The sequence below is a fragment of the Neoarius graeffei genome, chromosome 7 (genome assembly GCF_027579695.1).
Source record: "Neoarius graeffei isolate fNeoGra1 chromosome 7, fNeoGra1.pri, whole genome shotgun sequence".
NCBI classification, from domain to species: domain Eukaryota; kingdom Metazoa; phylum Chordata; class Actinopteri; order Siluriformes; family Ariidae; genus Neoarius; species Neoarius graeffei.
In genome coordinates, this window is record NC_083575.1 from 81,209,634 (window position 1) to 81,233,210 (window position 23,577).

The following is a 23,577-nucleotide window of genomic DNA, read 5'->3' on the forward strand; positions in this document are numbered from 1 at the left end:
GCCCTAAGCTGACTTGCATTATGAGAGAGTTAGAAAAACTAGAGCTTTTCCGTTCAAAGAAACGTGTCCACTCTTGTCCGTGGTAATCTCTCTCACACACACACACGCTCTACAGAGCTTGTGGATAGAGATTGGGTTAAAACATGACCGAATACTCCTTTAAGCCTCTTTATGCATCAAGCTTGAAGTTGATACTACTGATTCTCACAGGCTGTTTTCTTCTTCATCTCACTGCACACCATGCACAAGAAACACACCTGCATGAGTTTAATCAGAGCTTCACAATCACAAATGCTGCGAGGGGGGGGAATCACACAGCACGCCGAGCACTTAAAGGCTACTAATTTGGAGCAGTTATGTGACCCTGAATCAACAGGCTGCAATTGAGATTTGGTTAATTGGAGGGGCTGGAGGCTACAGTCAGAGCTTTTCTGATTGGCTGAGCAGCAGCTCTTCACCTTGCCGTGGTCGAAGAAGAGTGCGGGTTCTCCCTCGATAATGGGCTGCAGCTGAGGGCCTCGGCGCTTGCTGGACGGAGAGCCCTGCTCATGGAGGGTCATAAGGAAGGAACCACTCAGACCTCAGATCAGCTAAAAATCAGTTTAACCCACTACACCAGCAACTTTTAAACTGATCCTAGATCAGCTAGATCAGCAAAAATCCCATAAGTATACACTACCGTTCAAAAGTTTGGGGTCACCCAGACAATTTTGTGTTTTCCATGAAAAGTCACACCTTTTATTTACCACCATAAGTTGTAAAATGAATAGAAAATATAGTCAAGACATTTTTCTGGCCATTTTGAGCATTTAATCGACCCCACAAATGTGATGCTCCAGAAACTCAGGTTACATCCACACGACAACGGCAACGAGATGTTATTTTAAAAAATATCGTGTCCACATGGGCAACGATCAGTAAAATATCAGGTCCATATGGCAACGCAACGCTTGCTGAAAACGATGCAATACACATGCCACACCTCTAGGGGCGCTGTAAGACGGTCCCTTCGGAGACACCAGAACAATAGAAGAAGTAAGGACGCATGCGCATAAACTATTATGCGCGAGACTTCATATTAGCCACAAAGTCAGAAAAATCTGTTCGTAAAATTACATTATAATGACCAAATACAATGAAAAGTATTTTTCCAGTCTCACCTGTGAAAGATAATCCCATGTGATCTCGTTTGGACGGTAAACCTGTTGGTACAGTTAAACGCAGCACATGAATGAGGCATCTTTATTCTCCGCTTTGACCCATCCAATATGGCGGCGAGGATGACGTATGATTCTACGCAGAAGGCGGCGTCTTTAATGGTCCGGAATAAATTGAATGCTACACGTTGATGGATTAATTTGTTCTTCTACGCCCTTTTTGAGGAATGTATTGTAGGACTTAAACCAACATCTGAAGAGGTGAGATCGCTCCTTTTTTTCCCTATTTTTGCTGGCGGGATTGACTCTGCCGTAAGGGCTATTCTCTCTCTCTCTCACTTTGCACCATTACACAATAAATATTCACAGTGAAAATATTTTGTAAGCGCGTTTCATGAACCAAGTTATAGGATTTGTTGACAACTCGCATCGAGTTCGTTACACTTCTACCCGGCGTGAAGCACTGACAGTCATGTGGTTGTGACGTCATCGTAAACAAATCCGTTCTACTCATCCAGACGACTTCGCAACGGCAACGTTGCCAGATCTTTCCACTCTGGAACCCGTTCTCAAAAGATTGCGTTTTGGGGCACCCAAAACGCCGGTGCCGTGTGGACGCCAGGCCTAAACGATAAACAATTGTATCGGAGTCACCTGAATCCGTTGCCGTGTGGACAGGGCCTCAATCTGCTCAAAGGAAGGTCAGTTTTATAGCTTCTCTAAAGAGCTAAACTGTTTTCAGCTGTGCTAACATGATTGTACAAGGGTTTTCTAATCATCCATTAGCCTTCTGAGGCAATGAGCAAACACATTGTACCATTAGAACACTGGAGTGAGAGTTGCTGGAAATGGGCCTCTATACACCTATGGAGATATTGCACCAAAAACCAGACATTTGCAGCTAGAATAGTCATTTACCACATTAGCAATGTATAGAGTGGATTTCTGATTAGTTTAAAGTGAGCTTCATTGAAAAGAACAGTGCTTTTCTTTCAAAAATAAGGACATTTCAAAGTGACCCCCAACTTTTGAACGGTAGTGTACATGTCCCCTGCTTGTAATATTTTCAGTGCTGTCATAACCTTTTATATCCTGCATCTGAATTCTGTTTGTGGTCAATATTTATGGTAACTAATGCTAACGTTAACATTAGTCACCCTTAAACCATCATGTTTTCAAATCTCATTGAATCCATAAAATTCTCTCCTGGCTGCTTCAGTGAAAAAAATAAATAAATAAAAATCCTCCTGTTGAAGAGGTGTGTAGATATTGGTGTAGTTTGAGGAAAAACTGTACTTACGATGACTGGGATGGTCGACGCTCTGCATAGGATCTGTTTGATGAGGCGATATCGATCGTACAGCGGTTTCATGAGCTGTCTTTCAGTCTTTGTGATCTTGAAAGAGGAAAACTTGAGTTAGTATTGAACAGGCATGTATTATTACATCCTATAACAAGAGAGCCAATGGCGTTCCAGTATGCAAATGAAGTCCGTGCGACATGTTTAGGGCTGTGACGTATTTCCTGTTTTTGTATTAATATAAATGATTTATTGTATGGTCTAATATTGGCTCGGTGGTTAAGGCTGTTGGATACTGAAGGCTGGTCTCGTTAATTGTACGTCGGCTTGGAATAATCACATCAGCCGAACGAATGTAAATACGAATTGTGTCTGGTCTGCCGGGATTTTTATCCTGGATGTGGAGGTCTGACTGTAAAAACAGCGAACAGTGAGTATAGAAGCTGAGCTGTGTTTGACCTGCTTAATGAGCTGAAGCCTTGATGCAGATGAGAGTCCCAGCACTGTAATTAACCTTGGTTCGATAACAAACAGCTTTATCACAATACGATTCTCTTTTGAACGAGCCAGATGTGTTGACAGCCTGATTGGTCTTGAGAATAAAATTGCTCTGAGTCAGTCTCCTGCAGTGAGTGTATTTTAGATTCTACATTAGCCTTGACATAGTACTGCAGGCAAAACCCAAGCACAAACTTCTCATCTGTCTATTCTACAAGCCACACACACACACACAGTCTGTTTTCACATATTATTCCCTCTCCACTTGCAATCTGGCGCACCATGAAAATGAGCAATAAACCCTCCTTTTCTGATTATTTATGTGCATGAGGTATATTACAGACGCTCCCCTTACACATCCACACACACACTCACCGGTCTGCCATGGATGCCTTCGTAATACAGCAGCGCTTTCTGCATAGCTACTTTCTCCTCACCAATCTGTTCTCTGGTCATGTCCTGTTTGGGGAAACACGCATTTTGGTCACTAAACAAAATTATTCTACATACAGGACACTTTTTCGATGGAATAAAAACATGTGTTCGATTCCCTTCTAGCAGGTTTCGTTCATTCGGTTTGATAGCATGCAATATTGTTAGCATATCGCTTATCCTACGTGTATTACATCACTCTACCCAATGGAGAACGAGTGTTGAATATGGTTTACGATATTGCATGGTTGTCAAGACAGCATGACGTCACACATCAGAGATGGAAAACTTCCGCGCTAGCGAGCGACTGCGACAATTTGCAAACAAACATGGCCGCCAGGTTTGTTTTGTTAAGTACAGAAGATTGAGAGAATTTTGAAAGAGAAAGACGCGTCGAACACCCGAAAGGAATGTATAATAATAATAATAATAATAATAATAATAATAATAATAATATTGGTCATTTCTTTTTTCATGGTATGTCAGATATATTCCATTCAGCTAGCATGATATTGAACTCGTCTTCGACTCGTTCAGTATCATGGAATATATCTGATATACCACTCAATGCCAGCCAGTATTATTTAAATATTTACTATAATCTGACACGCATATGTAAAAGTAATGGCTTGTAAAACATGCCTGTACTGCACTAACAGAATGAAAGGTGCATGTTTTGCACCTTTGCATGAAAGATATTGTCCAAACTGCATTTCTGAATAGAAGAATCAGTCCGTTTTTAATAGATAGATTTACTTTATCCATATTTCTATCTATTTTGCTTTCACAATTCCCCAGCTTGAGATCAATAAAGTGTCTGTCTGTCTGTCTGTCTGTCTGTCTGTCTGTCTATCATGGGGAAGCCATTGCCTAAAGGTTAGAGAAGCAGCTTTGGGACCAACAGGTTGCTGGTTCTATTCCTTGGACCAGCAGGAATGGATGAAGTGTCCTTGAACAAGGCACCTAAACCCTAACTGCGCCCCAGGCTGCTCTGGGTACATTGCTCTGGATAAGCGCATCTGCTAAAATGCCTGTAATATCGTCATCCATCAATCCACCTGTCTATATCAGACATGTAACTACCGGTATGTCTGTAAAAACAGCACCTTCTTGTTTGTTCTTGTTTGAAGCAAATTATACGGCATTTAGTTGGCTATCTACTGTGGGGTGTTTCTTTTTTAATCTCTGTGATGACTTTTTTGGATAAGCGACAAAAATAAGTCTGTTTCAGATACTGACGGGAGTGTGTGTGATAACTAGTCCTCAGGGCTCTACGCACCGTTCACAATTTTCCTGTATTTTGTTGGTTGAATTGGGGCAGAGCGAAAATGTGGTCCATTTGGGCGAAAAGCTTTGAGAATCATTTAAACATTAAGGGTCGATGAATCTGAAGTCTTGAAGACTTTCATGTAGTGGAAAACTTGCTGACTGTTACAAGGCACTGACACTGGAGTCTCCGTCCTTAAATGTTAAAATAAAGGACATCTTACGTTGTCTTAAATTTGTTTATTATTTGCCTTATGTGCAGCGTTTTGCTGTACAAGTCCCTGTGAATGAATTAGAGCGAGAGAGAGAGAGAGAAAGAGTGCTTACCTTTATTACGTGTTTTAAAATCAGTGAATTTTATCTCATCTCATCTCATTATCTCTAGCCGCTTTATCCTGTTCTACAGGGTCGCAGGCAAGCTGGAGCCTATCCCAGCTGACTACGGGCGAAAGGCGGGGTACACCCTGGACAAGTCGCCAGGTCATCACAGGGCTGACACATAGACACAGACAACCATTCCCACTCACATTCACACCTACGGTCAATTTAGAGTCACCAGTTAACCTAACCTGCATGTCTTTGGACTGTGGGGGAAACCGGAGCACCCGGAGGAAACCCACGCGGACACGGGGAGAACATGCAAACTCCGCACAGAAAGGCCCTCGCCGGCCACGGGGCTCGAACCCGGACCTTCTTGCTGTGAGGTGACAGCGCTAACCACTACACCACCGTGCCGCCCATATATATATATAAAATATATTTCAATCTTGTGTGTACAGTTTTTTTAACAAGTATCATATATAATCTGTCCACATTGGAAGAGAAACACGGATTACAATAGAGTTATAAAAACATACAATGATTTTTTTTTTCTTTTTAAATGTTATTTTGAAGTTTTGTGCCTCGGCACTAAATGAAGCGAAAGTTATCTAGTTAACCCATTTTGTAAACAAAAATAATTGATGTATGGTGAAAAGGAAAGTATATGATTTTAACAAAAGCCAGAACTTTAAATTTATGCCAAGTTCATTTTAAATCATTAAGATTTAGTTTTTAATTTGTTCTTCGAAAAGATAAAATTTAACTTTTTCAAAAAAGGAAAAGTTGTTTGACAGTTTGATAATTTGGGTGGTAATGAAAGAAATAGTTAGCTTGTTTACGTCCTTGAAGATGGCATGAAAAGATTACCGTGGGAGGAATATCTGGTGTTAGAGGAATGAATACACTTAACAAAACGGAAGCAATTATCAAATTGTTCTGGTAGTTGGCCTGTTTTCCACTGATAGAAGAATTTGATAACGTTTAGCTGGAAGTCATTTTCAACTGTTAAAATTTCCATCAGGTTGAGTAGTTACGATTGCATCAATATAAATAAACTAGCTGGAAGTACTGTCAGAGCTGCTGTTATAGAAGATTAATCAGCGCCTTCTGAGAATTCAGTAGTGCCGTGGTATAAACTCTTGCCTTGATGTCCTCGGGCCGGCCGGCCTCGGTGCGTTTCTCCTGCAGTTTGTTCATCACCGTCTCTAGTGTGCTCTCCACAGGTGGTTTGGGCGTCTTGGCCTCGCTGCTTTTCTTCTCTAGCTGGGAGCCGAAGCTCTTGGGCAGCGTGTTGCTGCGCTGCCTGGGCAAAGGAGCCAGATCTTCCTCTGACTTCAGCAAACTGTGTTCTATCAAGACAGACGTTAAGTGGTCACTCGGTCACTGTGACGCTTTCTCTTTTAGACATCAAATACTTTTTCCCATTTACATTTTTAACCCCAATGCCGTATTATCCAGTATCTAAATGAAAGACAATGCTTAAGCTAATATTTGAAGTGTGATGGCTGGACAGCTACGATTGTGTGATTAACCTTACAAAATAGCATTACAACAGCATGACTAAATGACTTCTTGAATTTCTAGCTAAGTAGCCAACGACTGACCTTTGAAACTGAGAGGTTTGTGTATTTTTTTTTTCCTTTTCCGTTTATTTAACAAAAGCGTCATGAGTGTTGGATTAGCCTGATTTACAAGGTGCTAAGCACACTAATTCGTCCTTCCTGCTTTGTACGTGAAGGGTTACAGGCATACCTTTGAGGTCTTTGCGAAGCTTGGCCAGCTCATTCATCCACCTCAGGACCTCAGGGTTGGCTGCTTTGTCACTGTGCGACGGCTAGAGAGGGAAAACACAGCGCCCATTATTGTTGTCTCAGAAAACAGGAAACGGACTCACAAGGGGCCATTTTGAAAAAGCAGCTCTGGTATCCGTTTGGATTTTCCTGCTGCTGTATCACAACCCTTTGGAAAGTTGTGGAATTTTCTGCAATACGTATGTTACTCACCCTGTATTTGCGTTCGTCCTCAAACTTTTCCTCAAACTTGCGGATCTTTTTCTTGAGGCTGTGGATCTTCTTAGAGAGCTGCGTTGATGTGAGTTTCTCGCATTCGTTATCGCACGATCCGAGCGAAGAACTCCGCCGCCGGCTGAACACAAAATATGATGGAGACATCATCAGGGAGCTGGAACGTCCTCAGTTCCTTAACTTTAACGAATGCTAACCGCTTTAATCTCACCACAACTGAGGACTCTGATCTTATCTCGTCACTCTTATAAACTCGTAAATTGAAACCACTTTTCCACTGACAAGGTGTTGGTTGTCTATTCTTAGAAAACTACATCTGCAAAAAAAATTTATAATAATTTGAAAGGATTTCCAGTTTTATCTCTGGCACTGTGAATAGGTTTTGCCATCCAGTGGGTGGATACTTCGATCATAGAAGACAACTGAGTAGAATACTGACAGATACGTAGTTTTTGAATGTGTGGCTGCTCTATTTTACTACAAAGCTCCTATTTATTTAGTTGTAACTGCTAGTAAAATGTATTTCTCCCTACAACCACTCACTCCCAAGCACAGTTTTCATCTCATCTCATTATCTCTAGCCGCTTTATCCTTCTACAGGGTCGCAGGCGAGCTGGAGCCTATCCCAGCTGACTATGGGCGAAGGCGGGGTACACCCTGGACAAGTCGCCAGGTCATCACAGGGCTGACACATAGACACAGACAACCATTCACACTCACATTCACACCTACGGTCAATTTAGAGTCACCAGTTAACCTAACCTGCATGTCTTTGGACTGTGGGGGAAACCGGAGCACCCGGAGGAAACCCACGCGGACACGGGGAGAACATGCAAACTCCACACAGAAAGGCCCTCGCCGGCCACGGGGCTCGAACCCAGGACCTTCTTGCTGTGAGGCGACAGCGCTAACCACTACACCACCATGTCGCCCAAGCACAGTTTTGTTTAAATTATTTTATTTTAATGGTAGCCATCAGGGGTGTGTTTAGCCTATTTTTGGGGGTGCTCAAGCACCCCCAAAAACGAGCTCAGCACCCCCTAGCTCAGCACCCTCAAAAACACTGCTTTTGGACATAATTTTCAGAAATAAGTGCCCTTGCGCACTGCGCAATGAATGTGTGCGCGGGCGTGTGTGTGTTCTTGAATTCACCTGTTACGTGATAGTTCTATGACCAGTAAAATCCCTCTCCTCCTTGCGTCCCCTCTGATTGGGTTGCCTGTCCGCGCGAGTGCTTGCTACGACATGGTGTTTTTTTTAACTGGATTCCACGCCGATGAGGAAGTCGAAGTAGCACCTGATTATTACTGGCATAGCGAGATGTGAAGGTACGGACGGGAGTTACAATTGTTAAACACAACACAATAATATGCATAATGCAATATTGATGTTCCCTGGTCTATGAACAGAATGATAAAAACGACATTTATCATCCATATCGAGATACTTTTGTGCAGAGCTGTACAAGTGCTACGGTGCTAGACCATCGTGTGTTAGTCAATTTTATTTCATGTAACATAGCGTTTACGTTTGCTCAGATGCTAGAATCGCCCCTGCTGTCAGCTCTGGGGGCTAAGCACCCCCAAAGATCAGATGCTAGAATCGCCCCTGGTAGCCATAAGAAACCAAATGACTCCAAAGCCTTGAAAGTCACCAGTTCTTGGTTTCAAACTGGGAATTGGTGGCTCACTGATTACAGGTTTGGGCTACTTATTGGTAGGTTGTGAGCTCAAATCCCAGTATTCCTGAGCTGCCATTGCTGGGTCTGTGAGCAAAACTCTTCACCCTCAACTGCTCAGTTGTATCTTGCCCCAGTTCTACGTCTCTTTGGACTAAAGCTTCACCCAAATGAACAAAATGTAAATTGCAGACTTTAGTGGTTTCCCCAGCATCATTTCACTGTTTCCGCTGCAAAAGAGCCAAAGTACTAAACATGCATTATTACACTGCCTTTCTCAAGTTCTTGATTAAGCCAAAATTTGCTCTCACCTGATGAAAGAGTGTGTGTTGGGCGGTGAAGGAGGCACCTCGGTGTCATTCAGGTACTGCTGCGAATTCCCATAGGCATAGAAACGTGGTGACAGCATGGGATCCGAGTCTTCCTCCAGCAGCTGCCGGATCATTTTGCCCCCGGTGTGGGGCGAGAGGTGAGCTTCTTCATTGTCCATGTTGTCTCTGTGCCACGATGAGTAAGCTGGCACTGGTTCTGTCAACACACACACACACACAGATATATTTTGCACACATCCAGACCAAGCAGACAACACACATATGGACTAGTGTTCATGTTGAACGTGTTCATGACCTTTAGAACATCATGGTTAAACAAACAACGTTCCATGTTTCTGGTTGTTTCTAACCTTCTGGATGTTGACACAGTCCCCGAACCAAAGTATGGGGTTGATAAGGGGTTAATTTCTTCCATTACGTTGTCGTTTCGATTGAGGAACAAAGCTTAACTCAAACATATGTTTGATGCAAGAGTATAAAGGAAGAAAAAAAAAAGCACTAGAGCTGTTGCCAAGAAAAGAGCAGTGATGATACCAAGGTCACTTAAGAGTATACCTGCACAAAACAAACACCCACACGTTCAGGGTGTGCATCATGCTTCAAAGCATTTTGTTTTGTTTTTGGAAGAATAATATTCCCACGTACTCTGTTTATATCTCCACATGTACAGTCACCGCTGTCGTTCGCACCCTGAGCGTTCACGTCTCTATAGAGATGCCCTATTTATTTATTTTATGATTATTATAGTGTGATGGATTGCTACATCTAAACCTGCCAAACTTTCCCTGACATTCTCATACAGCGAGCCAACAACCATGTTCCATTATTAGCATAAAGGTCTCAGTCATGCTGTCAGGACCGTGCCTGGAGATAAAAGTTGCTCATTATTGTGTTCATGAGCTTGCATCAATTTTTTTTTTTTTTTACTCACAGATAACTAAAGTTTAACGGTGTGTAGAGGGGAAAAAAGGATGATGAAATGATAACAGCCCTGAATGATGCAATCTGACTTAAACAGAGCGATGTGTTTATGTAAGGAAGGTGAAAATGAGGATGTTGTACTGACTCAGACGTATGGGCGTGTGCTTTGTAGCCTGGCACGTACTGTCACAGCGGGTCGCCGAAACAAACAGCTTTGGCACGGGCTACACTAGGACAAAGGTTGAGCCCCCTCCCTGTCTACACGTCCCTTTCAGCAGGCTCATCTGCTCTCTGTACACTCTCTCCAGGGGCGACCCTCTATAAATTGCTACTCCTGCGTGCTCCCTATCCCCCCCTCCTTGTTAAGGCAAGACTTCAAAGACAAAGAGCGAGAATAAGAAACACATAGGATTATCTTTTGATCACGGAGTATTGTCTTGCAGCATTATCCTTTAATCATGGACCATTGTTTAAAATGAGTTCATCCATAAAAGGAAGTTTTTTTTTTTTTTTTAACGTCTGTCGTGTACATGAGAATACTACAGACAATTATTTTGACTTGTTTCCATGCTAAAAAAAAAAAAAAAGGGAAAACAACAATAATTGTTTTAAAATATGCTACAATCAGTGGTGTAGTTTTTCCACCTCGCATCTCTCCGGTTCGATCCTGAGCTCGGGCTACTGTGTTGGAAGAGTTTGTGCATTTTTTTTTTTAATTTATTCCCCCCCGCCCCTCCTGTCGATGTAGGTTTCCTCTGGATTCTCTAGTTCCTCTCACAAACATGCTATATGTTGGACTTGATATTCTCCCCTGTGAATTTGTGCGTGTGTATGCGCGTGGTGCTCTGAAATGTACTGTCGTCCCATTCAGGCTGTATTCCCACCTCACACCCAGCATTCCTGGGATGGACTCTGGATTTCCCACGGCAAGGAACAGGGAAAAGTGATTACTGAAGATGGATGAATGAACTTAATAAAATTACACCCATTTCGATGATGCTACGATAGTAACACACATTCCTCCCTCTGAAAAAGCAGTTCCGTCCCGGAAAAGACAGATGATTCAAACTCAGTTTTACAAACACCTCGGAGAGAAGTCTCTCCACAGCGGTTTGCATCGACGCTTATTGACGCCCACACAGCCCCCCGCTATTGTGAAAGTTTCACGTGAAGGGTTTTGTTCTCTGCTCGTTACAGTCATGTGGAGATTCTTGTCTTGCGCACACACTACAGACGTAGTAAAGGTTAAACTGAAGAGCATCGGAGTATTCCTTTAAAATACAGATTTTTTTTTTTGTTTTACCGCCTAAAAAAGTAACGGCATGCCTAACCTTCAGGGAAATCTCTAGAGGTGAATATCAGTGTGTCCTCTGTCTGTACAAAGTGTCCTTCTGTACAGAGCACCATTTAGTGGTTTGGAAAAATGTCATAAACCACACATGCAGCGGCAAAAAATAAGGACGTGGTTTCCAGGGCTTTAGCTCGAATCCAACAGCTCCATCAAGTTAAAGGGTAAAAGTGACTCAATCTGGCAACTTTCCCAGTAGGGTCAGCTCTGGGTAGCAGTGAGGAGAAGACGGAGAGACGCTGCGGAATATTACTGCTATTTGGGGCGAGACTCACTGCCAAGGTCTTGGCAGAGCGAGAGAGAGAGTGAGCATATTTGCTACATATTGAGAACCAGAATACCAATACTATTTTTTATTTATTTATTTTTTTTTAAACAACAGATTCAGGACATTTTTGGGAAGTGAAGGCATTTTAGCTGGTCCTCACTTCTTCAAAGGGCTGTTTGAGGGTTAAGACTTAATTCTAACCCAAGCTCTAAAACTAGGTTTAGGTTGCGGTTAGGGTAAGGGGCCAGGGAATGCATAATGTCAATGATCGTCCCCAGAAACATAGAGGTACAAGTGTGGGTGTGTGTGGGTGGGTGTGTGTGGGTGGGTGGGTGGGTGCATGCACAGGTTTGTGCACATCTGTAACTGACAGCCACATAAGAATTTTGTATGCATGGAGGGAAAAAGTGTGTGTGTGTTTTCATGTTTGCACACACATTTAGAGTGCTGAAATGGGCACGCTTAATTTCCCCGTATTTCAGCACCCGATTTAATCTGTTTCCATGGTGATAATAAAATCAGGAAACTGAGCTTGCTCTCTTCCAAACAAACTTCAATCTCTGTGAAAACGCGTGTGTGTGTGTGTGTGTGTGTGTGTGTGTGTGAGAGAGAGAGAGAGAGAGAGAGAGAGACAGAACTCTTGTATATTGCCCATAAATATGATCTAATCCCTTGAGGTTTGTTACTATGATGATGATGATGATGATGATATTATATCATTATTACTTATATCACAGTAAACGTTTCTGATATATTATCAATAGCAACGTTTAACACAATTTTGGTTCACATCATGTGTTTAAGTCAGCAAAAATTAACATCAGTTAAATATCTTCATGAGTGTCATGTGCCATTTTTGCCGCACTGTCTGTTATTCTTGCATGCTGTACACAAAATGACAGGATACTGTATTTAAGAGGTCAGATAAAATGAATGAAAAACAAGTTCCACAACTCAAAATGTAATGAAATGTTTGGCTCCAGAAGCACAAAAGCATGACAATGTTATGGAGGATTAAAAAAAAAAAAAGATAGTAATGCAGTCTGACTGAAATGTCCCTGAGGTCTCGATTGCAGGATTACACACACACACACACACACACACACACACACACGCACACACTCTGAACCTCACAAACAACTCTAATCTCTCCAATTAGTCACTTTTCCACTAACTGTTGAAAGTCGGAGCAAGATTAAGCCTTTAATTTAGAAAATAAGTCAGCGTATTGTATTGTATTGTATTGTATTGCCAGGAAATAAAAATGTGACTAAAGCACCGTAATCTGATCTCTCAAACACAACAACGTAGCTTTGCAGCTGCCATCCATGTGCTGCAGGAGCAAAACATGCAGAAGAAAAAAAAAAAAAGGAGAAGGACAGAGACAGACAGAAAAACAGAGAGACTGACCTCCCCAGTTGCTGTCCTCCATTAGAGCAGACAAGTCCAGTCGAGGAACGTCCTCGCAGCCGTCTGAAGGCTCCGGGCCGTTGATGGCCTCCTGGATCTTCATGGCAGGCGTCTAGAAATGGAAAAGGAGTGAGAGATCAATGCAAAATACAGCAGAGCAGGAGCTGGGCGCTCCTTAAGTTTAGTGGAGCATTGCCTTCTTGTAGCCCAGCCCCTGAGGCAGGGTGGGGAAAGGGGGCAGGGCTTCAACACCAAACCCCCTAATGCTGATCTGTCCTGACCAGAAAAACATCCTCCCATCTGCTTGCGCGCACACACACACACACACACTTCTCCCTGTTGAGCCTCTCTACACTTGTTTGTCTCAGTAGCTGGAAAAGGCGGGAGAGAAAGGATAAGGGGAGGAGGGAAAAAGAAGAAATGAGGAGGAGGAGGAGGAGGAGGAGCAGGGAAAAAAAAGGAACACACTGTGCAGAGCACGCAGGGCACGCTGAGCACGCAGACAAACTGACAGGAACTTCTGTTCTTGCGTATGTGTCCGCAGAACAACAGAGATCTCGCTTTCTTGTATTTCTTTCATTTTATTCAAATTACTCACTCGTTCACATTTTCTCCTTCTTTCTCTTTCTAAATAGTCCTCCATTCTGTATTTGGTTTTAACTCTAATGCAAACACTGCATGCTGAACATGTCTCTCCTTCGTACGCACACACACACACGCACGCACACACTTCCACACCCAGACTTCCAAGGTTAAGGCGTGGGATTGGTTATTTTTGGAGCAGATCATGGCCGTGCAGTGAAGATGTGGAATGCTTCTCCTCCTGCTTTCCCGCTCTGCATAACTCTCTGCATGACAACACACTCCTCTAAGAGCTCCATTACCATTAGCCCTCTGACTGCGGCTGCTATTATTGATATGACAGCACATAAACCCCATGTTCTCACGCTGAAGGAGTTTTAATAGCCGATCAGCTGATTCAGTACTACGACGAGCACACTGTTGAAGGCCAAACAATGCCTTTTGGATGTTTTATTTAAATTTATTTTTCAATAAACCTGCCATGTCAAGAGAAACCGTTTCAGCACTGTGTTGTGAATTTGTGTTGTTGCAAAGCCAACCAAGAAACCTTTGGATTTATTTATTTATGTATGTATTTATTTATTTATTTACTTACTTAGAGTTCTCAAATGTGGGCAATTCCATGTAAATGTCAACCTCACCATGCAAAAATAAAGCAACATGTAATACATCAAAACCACTCCCAGAGATCTCACCTAGGCCTGTATTTTACAGATGTGAATAAGTTGAACCAATTTGTAACCAACCTAATATGTCACTGTCAGTCTTTCTTTCTTATAATGTAAACCCCAAGCTAAAATCAACTTTGATCATGTACAATTCTATATTATTGCCACAAGCCACAGAAATGTATGCTAAAATCCACAAAACAGCAAAACAATAGCCATCCTAAATATTATTTAAGAACTTTGATAGTTTTAGCTGATATTTAGAGAGTTTTTCAAAGGGTTATGGTGGTTAAATTGCTGATTTTCTAAACGTATGCCATGTCTATTTCAGACGCGTCACATCCATAACGGAATTTCGTCACATCCATAATGCTGACTTTTCCTTCCGAAACTCTGCATGAAATACAAAATATTTTAAACAAAGATTTTTTAATATTCACCTTGGACCCCTCTATCAAATGGATCTCTCCATTTCGACATTAGGTTTACAATTTCACAGAGTTTGATAAAAATGTACAGTCACCCAAGAAAAGTGATACTTTTTCTGTCACATCCATAACGCATCTTTTATTGGCATTTTCTGGCATGCCCTAGATGTACTATAGGAATTGTTCTTGTTCTATCACTTCTCCAGTATGGTCTCATCTCATCTCATTATCTCTAGCCGCTTTATCCTGTTCCACAGGGTCGCAGGCAAGCTGGAGCCTATCCCAGCTGACTACGGGCGAAAGGCGGGGTACACCCTGGACAAGTCACCAGGTCATCACAGGGCTGACACATAGACACAGACAACCATTCACACCTATGGTCAATTTAGAGTCACCAGTTAACCTAACCTGCATGTCTTTGGACTGTGGGGGAAAACGGAGCACCCGGAGGAAACCCACGTGGATACGGGGAGAACATGCAAACTCCACACAGAAGGGCCCTCGCCGGCCCCGGGGCTCGAACCCAGGACCTTCTTGCTGTGAAGCGACAGCGCTAACCACTACACCACCATGCCGCCCCCTCCAGTATGGTACAGCCTTAAAATATGCAACACCTGTTTACAGTGGTGCTTGAAAGTTTGTGAACCCTTTAGAATTTTCTATATTTCTGCATAAATATGACCTAAAACATCATCAGATTTTCACACAAGTCCTAAAAGTTGATAAAGAGAACCCAGTTAAAGAAATGAGACAAAAATATTATCCTTGGTCATTTATTTATTGAGGAAAATGATCCAATATTACATATCTGTGAGTGGCAAAAGTATGTGAACCTTTGCTTTCAGTATCTGGTGTGACCCCCTTGTGCAGCAATAACTGCAACTAAACATTTCCAGTAACTGTTGATCAGTCCTGCACACCGGCTTGGAGGAATTTTAGCCCATTCCTCCATACAGAACAGCTTCAACTCTGGGATGTTGGTGGGTTTCCTCACATGAACTGCTCACTTCAGGTCCTCCCACAACATTTCCATTGGATTAAGGTCAGGACTTTGACTTGGCCATTCCAAAACATTAACTTTATCCCTCTTTAACCATTCTTTGGTAGAACGACTTGTGTGCTTAGGGTTGTTGTCTTGCTGCATGATCCACCTTCTCTTGAGATTCACTTCATGGACAGATGTCATGACAGTTTCCTTTAGAATTCGCTGGTATAATTCAGAATTCATTGTTCCATCAATGATGGCAAACCGTCCTGGCCCAGATGCAGTAAAACAGGCCCAAACCATGATACTGCCACCACCATGTTTCACAGATGGGATAAGGTTCTGATGCTAGAATGCAGTGCTTTCCTTTCTCCAAACATAATGCTTCTCATTTAAACCAAAAAGTTCTATTTCGGTCTCATCCGTCCACAAAACATTTTTCCAATAACCTTCTGGCTTGTCCATGTGATCTTTTGCAAACTGCAGACGAGCAGCAATGTTCTTTTTGGAGAGCAGTGGCTTTCCCCTTGCAACCCTGCCATGCACACCATTGCTGTTCAGTGTTCTCCTGATGGTGGACTCATGAACCTTAACATTAGTCAATGTGAGAGAGGCCTTCAGTTGCTTAGAAGTTACCCTGGGGTCTTTTGTGACCTCGCCAACTATTACACGCCTTGCTCTTGGAGTGATCTTTGCTGGTCGACCACTCCTGGGGAGGGTAACAATGGTCTTGTATTTCCTCCATTTGTACACAATCTGTCTGACTGTAGATTTGTGGAGTCCAAACTCTTTAGAGATGGTTTTGTAACCTTTTCCAGCCTGATGAGCATCAACAATGCTTTTTCTGAGGTTCTCAGAAATCTCCTTTGTTCGTGCCATGATACACTTCCACAAACATGTGTTGTGAAGATCAGACTTTGATAGATCCCTGTTCTTTAAATAAAGCACGGTGCCCACTCACACCTGATTGTCATCCCATTGATTGAAAACACCTGACTCTAATTTCACCTTTAAATTTACTGCTAATCCTAGAGGTTCACATACTTTTGCCACTCACAGATATGTAATATTGGATCATTTTCCTCAATAAATAAATGACCAAGTAGAATATTTTTTGTCTCATTTGTTTAACTGGGTTCTCTTTATCTACTTTTAGGACTTGTGTGAAAATCTGATGATGTTTTAGGCCATATTTATGCAGAAATAGAGAAAATTCTAAAGGGTTCACAAACTTTCAAGCACCACTGTAAATACTGGGAGACAATAAAACATGCACTGGGTCATTTGTTGCCATTTTGAGTTCAAGTGTCATGTCCATAACGCTGGAATTGCCCATTACTAAAACATTCTGCCACAGAAAGCTATAGCAGGCTCAGTTCAAGTCAACTTGAAGAGAGTTTTCACATAACCTAGTCCATGAAGCAGGATGTGTTCCTGAAAACAGATCTGGTTCACCCACTTCCAGGACCTGGACATTAAATCTTCTCCTTCTCCTTCTTCTGGCTGCTCCCGATTAGGAGTTGCTACAGCAGATCTTTCGTCTCCATTGCTCCCTGTCTTCAGCATCCTTCTCTACCACACCTGCCACTTTCATGTCCTCTCTCACCACATCCATGGGTCTCCTCTTTGGCCTTCCTCGTTTTCGTGTGCCTGGCAGCTCCATCCTCAACATTCTCCTTCCAACATGCTCTACATCTCTTCTCAGGATGTGCCCGTACCATCTCAGTCTCATCTCTCTTAGCTTCATTCCCAAGCTCTCCACATGTGCTGTCCCTCTGATGTGCTCGTTCCTTATCCTGTCCAACCTTAACATTCTCAACTCCGCCACCTCCAACTCTGCCTCCTGTCTCTTCGTTAAGGGTACGGTCTCCAATCCATACATCACAGCTGGTCTCACTACTGTCTCATACATCTTACCTTTCACTTTTGCTGGGACTTTCCTATCACAAATGACTCCCGGAATCCTTCTCCAACTGCTCCACCCTGCCTGCACTCTCTTTCTCACCTCACTATCGCAGCCCCCATTTTCCTGCACATGGACCCGGGCATTAAATAATTAGCCTAAATCCACCTGGCTCTGTAATTAATGCAATAACCTCACCTTTGTGGTATGAGCTGTCCGTAAATCATGTGTCAGACTGCAAGACTACAAACCTTTCAAATTCGCAGCCACTCCTGCATGAAGACATGCTACATACCAGCACAAACCATCACTGAGCATTCCAACAAGACGGAAGGAACATATAATCACAACAATGTGTCCCATTGTTCAGAAATTGCATACACAACGACGGCAACTAAAATACGTGACATCTTGTTCAAACATCAGAGGGCCGTGTCGCTCTAAAACGTGCCTTTCTAAAGAGCTGAAATGTTAAACTCAAAAATACACAGTACGGTGCAGTAGTCTTAGGCACCCGATGGTTTTGTTTTTTCAGGCAAACTTTGTGATAGATTTGTTTTGTTTGTTATAGTTTGTATCTGAGCAGTATATTACATAAGAGCCCACTTTTCAGATTAAAAAAAGAAAACACTGGTTGGATTATTGTAATGCCTTACTGTCTGGATGTTCCAATGAGTGCATAAACAGGCTCCAGTTAGTTCAAAATGCAGCAGCAAGAGTCCTTACTAGAACTAGAAGATATGACCACATCACCCCTGTCTTATCCACACTGCATTGGCTCCCAATCAAATTTCGTATTGATTATAAAATACTACTACTGACCTTTAAAGCACTGAATGGTCTCGCACCACAGTACCTGAGCGAACGTCTGCTCCTCTATGACCCGCCACGCCTACTTAGATCAAAAGGTGCAGGCTATCTGCTGGTACCTCGTATAGTGAAGGCTACATCAGGGGGCGGAGCCTTTTCTTACAAAGCGCCACAGTTATGGAACAGCCTTCCAAGTACTGTTCGGGAATCAGACACAGTCTCAGTGTTTAAGTCTAGGCTGAAAACATACAACCCCGATTCCAAAAAAGTTGGGACAAAGTACCAATTGTAAATAAAAACGGAATGCAATGATGTGGAAGTTTCAAAATTCCATATTTTATTCAGAATAGAACATAGATGACATATCAAATGTTTAAACTGAGAAAATGTATCATTTAAAGAGAAAAATTAGGTGATTTTAAATTTCATGACAACAACACATCTCAAAAAAGTTGGGACAAGGCCATGTTTACCACTGTGAGACATCCCCTTTTCTCTTTACAACAGTCTGTAAACGTCTGGGGACTGAGGAGACAAGTTGCTCAAGTTTAGGGATAGGAATGTTAACCCATTCTTGTCTAATGTAGGATTCTAGTTGCTCAACTGTCTTAGGTCTTTTTTGTCGTATCTTCCGTTTTATGATGCGCCAAATGTTTTCTATGGGTGAAAGATCCGGACTGCAGGCTGGCCAGTTCAGTACCCAGACCCTTCTTCTACGCAGCCATGATGCTGTAATTGATGCAGTATGTGGTTTGGCATTGTCATGTTGGAAAATGCAAGGTCTTCCCTGAAAGAGACGTCATCTGGATGGGAGCATATGTTGCTCTAGAACCTGGATATACCTTTCAGCATTGATGGTGTCTTTCCAGATGTGTAAGCTGCCCATGCCACATGCACTAATGCAACCCCATACCATCAGAGATGCAGGCTTCTGAACTGAGCGCTGATAACAACTTGGGTCGTCCTTCTCCTCTTTAGTCCGAATGACACGGCGTCCATGATTTCCATAAAGAACTTCAAATTTTGATTCGTCTGACCACAGAACAGTTTTCCACTTTGCCACAGTCCATTTTAAATGAGCCTTGGCCCAGAGAAGACGTCTGCGCTTCTGGATCATGTTTAGATGCGGCTTCTTCTTTGAACTACAGAGTTTTAGCTGGCAATGGCGGATGGCACGGTGAATTGTGTTCACAGATAATGTTCTCTGGAAATATTCCTGAGCCCATTTTGTGATTTCCAATACAGAAGCATGCCTGTATGTGATGCAGTGCCGTCTAAGGGCCCGAAGATCACAGGCACCCAGTATGGGTTTCCAGCCTTGACCCTTACGCACAGAGATTCTTCCAGATTCTCTGAATCTTTTGATGATATTATGCACTGTAGATGATGATATGTTCAAACTCTTTGCAATTTTACACTGTCGAACTCCTTTCTGATATTGCTCCACTATTTGTCGGCGCAGAATTAGGGGGATTGGTGATCCTCTTCCCATCTTTACTTCTGAGAGCCGCTGCCACTCCAAGATGCTCTTTTTATACCCAGTCATGTTAATGACCTATTGCCAATTGACCTAATGAGTTGCAATTTGGTCCTCCAGCTGTTCCTTTTTTGTACCTTTAACTTTTCCAGCCTCTTATTGCCCCTGTCCCAACTTTTTTGAGATGTGTTGCTGTCATGAAATTTCAAATGAGCCAATATTTGGCATGAAATTTCAAAATGTCTCACTTTTGACATTTGATATGTTGTCTATGTTCTATTTTGAATACAATATCAGTTTTTGAGATTTGTAAATTATTGCATTCTGTTTTTATTTACAATTTGTACTTTGTCCCAACTTTTTTGGAATCGGGGTTGTATCTGTTTAGTCAAGCCTTTTGTTAATGGTGTTTATGAGGTAAAGGTGTAGATCTGGAGGGTTCTCAGACAGAGTGTTTGGTAAACTGGGATGTATGGATGCTGTCAGTCCCCCACTCGCTTGCTCACTCGAGTTTGTTGACGGTGTAGTGGCTGCTGCTTTATGTCCCGGGGCCCCTCATACCTGTGTTACCTTCTGGCTCTCCCCTTTTAGTTACGCTCTCATAGTTAGTTTTGCTGGAGTCCTTGCTTGCGCTCAGCGCAAAATGTATACTGTTCCTACTCAATAGGTGACATTGGGCATACCTAACAACCTGTGTTTTCTCTCTCTTTCTCTTTTTCTCTCCTCCCCCTCCCCTCACTCTCCATCCCTCTGAGTTGCATGTCAATCCTGAGATTGAGAAGCTGACCTCTTCTGCTCCTCAGACCTGCCTGATCCATCCTGAGGCCCTACGTCTGGCTGGAGTCTCATCGCATCGCTCCTGTAGAGGACGGCCCCATATGGACAGTTGAAAGTCGCACTTGGAAGACGCTCTGGACTCTTACAGTAATGCTTTTATGGCTGAGGACTACAGTTGACTTGCTAACTTTAGGACTGCAGTTGTCATGAACAGTTTTGCACTCAAGTTTCCATCAATGAAGAGTTTATAACATCAACGAAACTGACTTCATGTTAAAACTGTTAAAATCATGTTGTCTGTTGTTGCCCAAATGAGGATGGGTTCCCTTTTGAGTCTGGTTCCTCTCGAGGTTTCTTCTTCATGTCGTCTGAGGGAGTTTTTCCTTGCCACCGTCGCCACAGGCTTGCTCATTGGGGATAGATTAGGGGTAAAATTAGCTCATGTTTAAAGTCATTAAAATTCTGTAAAGCTGCTTTGCGATAATGTCTATTGTTAAAAGCCCTATAAAAATAAACTTGACTTAAAACCTACAGCTCATTTCCTTATCAAACTGCACTCGTACCTGAGATTACTTTTTTTTTTTTAAGCGAATGTCATCTCACACCAAATATTGACTTTGTTTAATTTATTATGGCTTACTGCTTACTGTATTTTTTTAAAGTTGAAACATTTCATTTCATTATTTTTAAGCCATTTTTGGTCTACAGCATTTCTTTACATGTGCCTAAGACTTTTGCATATTATATATTTAAAATGTTGTATGTTCTGAAATATGTCATTTTAAACATCCATCTACATTTCTCATCTCACCTCATTATCTCTAGCCGCTTTATCCTGTTCTACAGGGTCGCAGGCAAGCTGGAGCCTATCCCAGCTGACTACGGGTGAAAGGCGGGGTACACCCTGGACAAGTCGCCAGGTCATCACAGGGCTGACACATAGACACAGACAACCATTCACACTCACATTCACACCTACGGTCAATTTAGAGTCACCAGTTAACCTAACCTGCATGTCTTTGGACTGTGGGGGAAACCGGAGCACCCGGAGGAAACCCACGCGGACACGGGGAGAACATGCAAACTCCACACAGAAAGGCCCTCGCCGGCCACGGGGCTCGAACCCGGACCTTCTTATTGTGAGGCGACAGCCCTAACCACTACACCACCGTGCCGCCCCCATCTACATTTGAATAAACTTATTATTACTATTATTATTATCTAATCAAGTCACTCATATCACATAATGCAAAAGCACTAAGTAGGCTGATATGAATGAGAGCTCTCCTAAAGGGCGTGGTCCTTTAATTCTAATGAGCATGCTTGATCGATATCCTTCTGTCTCTGATTATCATCCTGCTACACGACTCGTATTATGGACGTTTGGAGAACTGTGTGCGCAAGTCTCCATGTACAAAACCAAGCAAACTACAGAACTAATCATTATTATATGTAGAAACCTGAAAAGCCTGTTCAAACATAAATGCACGGTAAAACAAGTAAAGTCAGACTGGTTTATGCGTTACCTGAGATTAGCCCCACCCACTCCAGAAAGACAGTGGAAAAATTCTGGCATGTAGATATCGGAAAGTCACCAGTTACTCACACTTTGGTATACCATATTGTGGTCCATAAAAGCTAGTTAGAGACCACTCGTGCTTTAGTGCCTCTGGCATGTGAACACTAACTGAGGCAGAGACTGTCCTACCTGCATCCCGATATTGACCATATTAAGAGCCTGAATGTGATCTGGCAGCAGTGTGGATGCTGAAACAGACGCACAAGTGAATCACGCTCCATGGAGAGCGAGTAATGTGCAAATGCCATCTGCTGCTGCACCCAATTGCAGCTCCAGTAACGGAAACTTCCTGCGCGCTTTCCCGTTACTGTTTACCTCGACATGCCACTTGGTTCTTATTAAAACACACACACGCTTGGTTTTGTGACATTATGTGTATTTCACAGAACTGCTCAACATTATTCTCAACATTCGGAGTTGATTTATTTTTCTAACAGCAGGTCAGTCAGTAGTCTCATCTCATCTCATTATCTCTAGCTGCTTTATCCTTCTACAGGGTCGCAGGCAAGCTGGAGCCTATCCCAGCTGACTACGGGCGAAAGGCGGGGTACACCCTGGACAAGTCGCCAGGTCATCACAGGGCTGACACATAGACACAGACAACCATTCACACTCACATTCACACCTACGGTCAATTTAGAGTCACCAGTTAACCTAACCTGCATGTCTTTGGACTGTGGGGGAAACCGGAGCACCCGGAGGAAACCCACGCGGACACGGGGAGAACATGCAAACTCCACACAGAAAGGCCCTCACCGGCCACGGGGCTCGAACCCAGGACCTTCTTGCTGTGAGGCGACAGCGCTAACCACTACACCACCGTGCCGCCCGCAAACAACAAATATTCAAGATAAAACAGGAAACATTAAATAGTGCAAGGGCCGGTAAAGAGTTGTGTAAGCATCACATAACACAACATAACCTAACACAACACAGTATAATGCAACCTAACATAACGTAACACAAGACAACCGAATGTAACAGAACACAACCTAACCCAGTATAACGCTACTTAACCTAACATAACACACTCTAACAGTACCTGACCCAGTATAATACAACCTAATGCTCAGTTCAGTTCAGTTGGTCAGGTTCAATGCCCGAACTGATAATCGCATCATCAGTTTTTCTCTGGCTAATCAGACACAACGTACAGTGGTGCTTGAAAGTTTGTGAACGCTTTAGAATTTTCTATATTTCTGCATAAATATGACCTAAAACATCATCAGATTTTTACACAAGTCCTAAAAGTAGATAAAGAGAACCCAGTTAAATAAATGAGACAAAAATATTATACTTGGTCATTTATTTATTGAGGAAAATGATCCAATATTACATAGCTGTGAGTGGCAAAAGTATGTGAACCTTTGCTTTCAGTATCTGGTGTGACCTCTTGTGCAGCAATAACTGCAA

At 42.6% G+C, this 23,577-nt stretch overlaps 1 protein-coding gene across 5 annotated transcripts in view; it reads right to left on the reverse strand.

Moving 5' to 3' along the window:
* The window catches only part of fam13a (family with sequence similarity 13 member A), a 281,599-nt gene that overhangs the window by 9,896 nt on the left and 248,126 nt on the right, over positions 1-23,577 (reverse strand). For 3 of the 5 annotated variants that reach the window (XM_060926493.1, XM_060926495.1, XM_060926497.1), the window contains 8 exons: positions 12,956-13,067; positions 8,988-9,204; positions 6,978-7,119; positions 6,727-6,808; positions 6,118-6,323; positions 3,331-3,414; positions 2,458-2,553; positions 459-542 (listed from right to left, as the gene is read on the reverse strand). In XM_060926493.1, the coding sequence (XP_060782476.1) occupies positions 459-542; positions 2,458-2,553; positions 3,331-3,414; positions 6,118-6,323; positions 6,727-6,808; positions 6,978-7,119; positions 8,988-9,204; positions 12,956-13,067 (1,023 nt within the window). The remainder of the gene's footprint in view (positions 1-458; positions 543-2,457; positions 2,554-3,330; positions 3,415-6,117; positions 6,324-6,726; positions 6,809-6,977; positions 7,120-8,987; positions 9,205-12,955; positions 13,068-23,577) is intronic. The other 2 variants (XM_060926494.1, XM_060926498.1) reach the window with 1 other exon arrangement.